The sequence below is a fragment of the Chiloscyllium plagiosum genome, chromosome 25 (assembly GCF_004010195.1).
Source record: "Chiloscyllium plagiosum isolate BGI_BamShark_2017 chromosome 25, ASM401019v2, whole genome shotgun sequence".
NCBI lineage: Eukaryota > Metazoa > Chordata > Chondrichthyes > Orectolobiformes > Hemiscylliidae > Chiloscyllium > Chiloscyllium plagiosum.
In genome coordinates this window covers 20050333-20056679 of record NC_057734.1, presented here as the reverse complement: position 1 = coordinate 20056679, position 6347 = coordinate 20050333, and the positions used below count along the sequence as shown (strand labels likewise).

Below are 6347 nucleotides of genomic sequence, written 5' to 3'. Positions count from 1 at the left end.
GGGCGTTCTTTATTTCCGATCCCTTTTGGAGTGCAGTTATTTGGGATTAGATGGGCCTATTACATTATCCTATGCATTAGTCCCTTTTTCTAATCATTGGCACATGGTTGTGATTGTAACCATGCCGTAATTTCTATCTATCTATGCCGTGTAAGCATGTTTATGTTTTGTTTTAAATTGACCAGTTTACAAAAATAAAGACAAGTACGCATTTTCAGTAACTAACATCTCGAAGCTTTGCTTGAGCAGCAGCGTGTGGAGTAACACTAAACTCCCTTACATTCTGAAACACCCCTCTCACCTCTGCCTCGGTGTTTTCGATATGGCTTTGATCTCCACGCTAAGTAAATCTGTAACTTTGAAAAGGTAACTGAGTACCTTCCAAAACCCAGGGCAATTAAACATTCGTTCGATCCCATAGAGTCTTAGGACGAAAAGGATATATTTTAAAAAATCGCTTTTTAATTTTTTTTTGAATATATTTCAACCTTTTACACAAATAAAATCGAACGGGTCCACGGTTTTGTTGGGGTTTTTTTTTGCCTGCGTTTGACAGCATCTGGAACAAATGCAGCGGGAGTGAGAATGATGGAGAGTCGGCACGTTAGGAGCAGGGGAATAAAACAACAGCGGAGCCCAATGAATCACATTCCACACGGGAAATCAAATCAAACCATCCTCAAATCAGAATTCAACAAAGGAGATAGCGAATACCCGAACATGGATTCCTAGTTATCGATCCGCCTCTTTCGTTTTTGTTAAAGACTGTCCCTGCATCGTAAAACTGACTCGATGTTCCATCAGTAAATCAAACTTGAAACATTTTTGTTTTGTCGTTTTCAGTCCTTTTTCTTGCCAAAGCTTGAATCTCGATGGGCTTTGAAAGGTCGAATCCCTTATCTTAATGATTGAGCACATACAGGTATATACACAACTCTGGTTTTACATTTTATTTTAATAAAGGCATCCAAGTTATTTTCGTTTCGAACGATCAAAGCTTTCTGCACTTTTTAATAATTGTTTCTCTTGCAAATGTCTGTGGAGGTCAGTGAAAGTGCTCACTGTTCCCCCCTCCCCTTTCACCAAGGGTGCAATAAGAGCAGCAGGATGTACGCGCTGGCCAATGCTGTCTGGCACAAGTGCTTTCTGTTGGAGCCGTTACTGAGGCGGCATGGGGATGAGTCCGTTTTCGGCTTTTTGTAACACTTCCGTTTCTTTTTCGTTGTGGGCGACGTGGAGTCCTCCAGGTTGTTTAATAGTTCCGGGCTGAGCATGTCTAGGGACTGGTCCAGTTTGGCAGAGAAAGTCCCCATGGGTGCGTCGCTCAAGCCAGTTTTATAGGTCCCGTTTTTGGTCAGGTCGTTCTCGGTGTACCTGTTCTTGGAGATGTTCTCTTTGTCCTTGAGCGAGTTGGTGGTGGATCCTCTGCTGTTGTACGATGAAGGGGCCGGTTTGGCTTTGGTGTAAATGAGGGAGGACTGCTCGCTGTCCGGTTGGCAGCACTTGATGGCCCCATCACGCGAGCCGGACCTCGGTGTCTCCACCGTGGGCAGTTTACCCGCTCGGGTCCTGGTGCTGAAAATGCTGGTGCGGATCTGGTGAGAGGATTCCAAGCAGGTCTCCAAGTCGCGGCGATCCAGCGTTTTCAAGTCGCTGTGAAACAGCCGCGGCGGGACATGGCACTCCAAGACTGAACTGGAGCCCCGGAAACGCCGGAACCATTCCCACAGGGACTTTGCCCGGCAGTCACAGATCCACTGGTTATCGTTGAGCCGGAGATACTGCAGGGAGATCAGAGGGTCCATGGTCTGCCCACTCAGCACGGTGATGTTGTTATTGAAGAGGTACAGCAAGCCAAGTTTGCCCAGATCATGAAAAGCCCTCCTGTGCACCAAGCCAATGCGGTTCTGATGCAGCAACAGCTTATCCAAACTCCGCAAGCCCCTGAACACGTTTTCCGACAGACTCTGGATCCTGTTGCCGTGCAAGAATAAAGAGGTGAGGTTGCCCAAGTCCACGAAGAGGTCATCTTCCAGCCTCTCCAGCACGTTCTCCTGCAGGTACAGGTACTGCAAGGAGACCAGCCCTCTGAAGATGCCCGTGGGCAGCTGCGAGAGGCCGCATCGGTGAAGGTGCAGAGTGTGAAGGCGCACCAAGCCGTGGAACGAGCTGGGAGTCAGAGAGCGGAGGTTAATGTTCTCCCCGATGTCCAGTTCCTCCAGGCGCCGCAGGCCCTCGAACGCCCCGGCCTGGATGACACTGATGTTGTTGGAGTGCAGCCACAGCACTGTCAGGTTCTGCCGGGAGCTGAAGCTGGTGGAGCTCACCGAGGGGATCTTGTTGTTCTGCAGAAAGATCCGTTGGCTCCTGAGCGGGATCCCGTCAGGAATCGATTTGAAACCCTGCTGTTGACAGCTGACAGTCATGGGCTCGCTGTAACAGGTACAGTCGTTGGGACAGGCCTCGGCTTTAGGGAGATACTGCAGGCAGAGTGCGAGAAAAAGGAGCCGGTTTCCTGCAGACCAAGGAGAATAATAGCATAGTCATTATGGCCGGTGATGGCTAGCTGCCTGAGATTGAGTGGAGCCACACACTGTCCTCACTGCACAAACCCGAGTGTCTGTGGGCAGCTTCTCAGTCCAGCTGCACTTCTATTAATGACAGCCGTGAATAACTCAGCTCCGCTCCCCTGATATTACCAACAGCCCTGCTCATCAGCGTGTTACAGCACCCACACTCTCATACTCCAGGCCGCCTACACGCCAGGCTGATTGCCTCCCTCTCTACCAAGATATACTCACGCCAAACCCCAACCACACACACATACTCCACCCTCACCCCACCCCCAACACACACACACACACACACACACAGACACAGACACACACAGATACTCTCTGCATCTATGGAATGGCCAGAGCAGTATGGAAAACCTATTGTGCTCAGGTGTGGGAATGGAGCGCCCCCTTTCCCGCACACTGTCATTGTCTGAACTTAGCGAGGGTCATTTCAAAAGCCGCCCGGAGTTCAATTTATTCCAGGTATAAAGTGGATGTTTTGTCAGTGAAGACAATGCATTTGTGTGTGTGAGTAAGTGTAAGTGTGTGTGTGTGAGTTTGTGTGGGGGGTGCTGTGTGTGTGTTTGTGAGTGTGTGTGTGTGGGGGGGGGGTTATATCTACACCATTGCCGTTTCCCCGTCACCATTTGCTGTCAGTTTAAGGTTGGGGACTGACTGACAGAAAGCTACAGCCACGCTCCCGCTGGGCGGTGGGAGAACGACGGAGCAGTTACAAGTTAAACTCCGACACGTGGAGACATCCAAGGTGACCCCTCCCTTTGCCAGAACAGTGAGCCATTAGTGAAACAGGGCACTCTTCCTGGCCATACATCTCAACACAATTCCTGGGGAATCACTTTGTGTTTCACTTTCCCACTTTCTACTCAATGGTTGTCGGCTCTAACAATTCACCAATTCCTGCGGTCCGCTTCCATATAGCACAGTTAATTATAGTTCTCTACACATCTCTGTGTCCGACTACTTATACTTCCCCCGTTCCTGCAGTCTTTATCCCTTTGGCAATCCCATCTTTCTCTTCCTCTCCCTAGATCTTTTTCTGTATTCCTGTTCTCATCCAGTCTCTGTACCGCTAATTGGCTGGATCTTTATTTTACTCCAGACTTCCAACATCCGCAACATTGTGCTCATCGATCTTGATTCCTCTCTATACTAACCTATACTTTTATCACTTAATTGTAAACGCACGCACATCTCTCATTTCTATGCATCTGTCCCTCCTGTTCAATTTCAGTCCGTTCTCCACCTGTACCCTCTCACTGTTATATCCTTATTCGCCCAGTTTTCAATCAATAAATTTGTTTTATCTATCCGACCGCCTACTATCCTCTGTATCCATATATCTGTCGCTTCCTTCAAGTCTCTGTACGTCTTTATTCTAGTTTCTGTCTAATTTATTCGGTTACTTTCCAGTCTATCTGTATTTATGCGTAGCTCCGTCTATCTTTTTATCGCTTCGTGTATCTTGCTCTTTCTGAGTGCCTATCTCAAAAGAATTTCAATTCCTCTCTGTACCTGTCTGAATCCTTCTATCAGGAAAACCCCCAACACCCATCCCCACCCTCCCGTCCAGATTTTGATCTCCCTCGCCCCTCACTTAGACCTGATCCTGGTAAACATTTGCACCTCACCTCCACACACTCGAACCTATCGGAAACCAGGAAAACTCGCCATTGCGTAGCTCACAGGACGTTTCTGTCTAAGACCGGGTTCTATGGGGGCTGGGGCAGAGGTGGGAATCGTTCAGGTACTGCAGCACCTGAACACCTGTGCATGTGTGTGTGTGTGAGTGAGTGAGAGAGAGGGAGAGATACCGGCTCCGGGTTGTTAAGTAGAGAGCCTGTCCTGTCACATTCACTGCTGCAATGCCTGAACAATTCTCCCGAACCACCATAATCCTACGGTCTGTCTCCCAGTGTTCATTAAAGGGAATCCTGGTCACCTCTCCTGACCAAAGATTGCAAATCCTACACCCCCAGCCTTCCCCACTCTACCCTCTGAGAGATTAGCCGGTGTCAGTAGTATTGGGTTGTGAAAACACCCTTCCAACTTTTCTCTGGGAATTCATCTAGCCCCCGGGGTGGGGAGGGAGGGAATAGAGGGATGGGGGAGGAGAGGAGAGAGATGTCGATCTTTCTGGATACGCGGTTCAGTCAGAGCCACTGTTAACTAGGGACAGCCAGTCCGGTTGAAGAGCACTCTGACATTAAACCCGTTCCTTCCTCATTGACGCTGTTCACAAAGTGTGGAACATTTCCCACCGTTTCGTGTTCTGCGCCCCTGCTTTAACCGGTAAATTCCCCGTGGACAAGCAACTCAGCCTGAATCTCGACACAATCTAAAATGCTGCAATTTCCCCCCAGCTCCCCCTCCCCTCAGCCACCCCCCCTCCCCTGAGTTTATTAAAGGCAGTTTTCCTGCTTGAAGTTGCTGTTAACCGCTCCCTGCCCTCGTCCCCCTAGCTCCCAGGTAAGACCGAGAGGAAAGTTGTTCTAGTTTGGTTTCCTTGAAACCTTCCCTTACCTTCGGCCATCGCCTTGTCCGTGATCGCCGAGCGGCGGGACCGCTTTCCGGGAGGAACCAGGCTGTGGGATGGGGCGGCTGGGGCGGCAGTTAAGTCTGAGGCGTGCGGGCGGTTTGCACAGGACGGTCCCCCGGCGCAGTCAGCATCGCTCCGGAGCGAAACACAGAGGGGAGCAGATCCACATCCAGACGCCTGGTGTCGGCATCAAAGAGCCCCAGAAGTCAGCAAAGTCCGATCCATTAGAGCCGCCGGGAGTTGGGGAGGTGGACAGTAAATGCTGAAGGATGCCTCCTGTCCCCCTAGTGCTGGTGCTGCTGGAGTTAGAGACAGAGAGAGACATACACAGGGAGAGAGAGAGAGAGAGAGAGAGAGCGAGGAGACTGACCCGCTGTCAGGTCCGAGCGTCACCGATTGCAGGCTCACGGTGCAGAAACAGAATGAATGTTTTATGGAGCTGCTAGGGCGGGTTCACGTGGTCCGACGTGCAGAGAATCTGTCATCAGCAGCTTGTCAAAGTGAGACAGAGAGAGAGAGAGAGAGGGAGGGAGAGAGGATGCACCACTCCAACAGGAGCAGATATGCCCAATGATTAAACAGGAGCCTGAGCCAGGAGGGAGCAGAAAGCCGTCCATGTGGGGAGTTCTCAAGGTGGACAAAAGGCCAGAGGCCAGTGCAGTGAGTGGTAACTAGGCTGGGTCTAATTCCAAATGCACTTGCACTTTCACACATCAGAAACACGGATTAGCGGCTACATGTGTGGGTGGAGAGGGGGAGCTGTTTAGGAATTCAGGGTCGGCAATGCTGGGGTGTGCCCCCCTCACATTGGTTAGGAATCAGAGGTGCCCCAATCCCGCCTCTGATTGGGAAGCTGGGGCAGGTGGCAGTGGGCAGCCCTGGATAGAGAGGGAATGATGGGGAAGCAGGAGGACAGCTCCAGAGGAGCAGCTTCAGAGGGGCAGCTCCAGAGGGGCACCCCCCCCCCCCCACACACACACACAGAGCCTCGGCCTGCTTTGGATTTCCCACCATGTTCACCCCAGCGTCTGGCCAAGCTTGGCTCAGCTACAGACTCCTGTGGGGCCGCACAGGGTGTAAGACAAGGCTTTTCCAATCTCCCTGGGAATGTCTCCAGATGGACAAGTGGAAGACTGATTGCAGGGCCATGGAGCCTGACTTTGCAGAAACTGAATGTCCCATGACAGCAATGAGTCAAAATCCCATCACCGCCGAGGAAACCAGCTAATTAT

The 6347-nt window shown here is 50.8% G+C and overlaps 1 protein-coding gene across 1 annotated transcript; it reads right to left on the bottom strand.

Annotated features, from left to right (window-relative positions):
* Positions 1–440: 440 nt before the first annotated feature.
* On the bottom strand, positions 441–5593 carry rtn4r (reticulon 4 receptor). Its single transcript, XM_043715626.1, has 2 exons — positions 5100–5593; positions 441–2515 (listed from the first exon to the last, which is right to left on the bottom strand). Exons 1-2 carry the CDS (start codon positions 5107–5109, stop codon positions 1080–1082), a joined length of 1446 nt encoding a protein of 481 aa, XP_043571561.1. The 5' UTR covers positions 5110–5593; the 3' UTR covers positions 441–1079.
* Between the last annotated feature and the right edge of the window lie 754 nt (positions 5594–6347).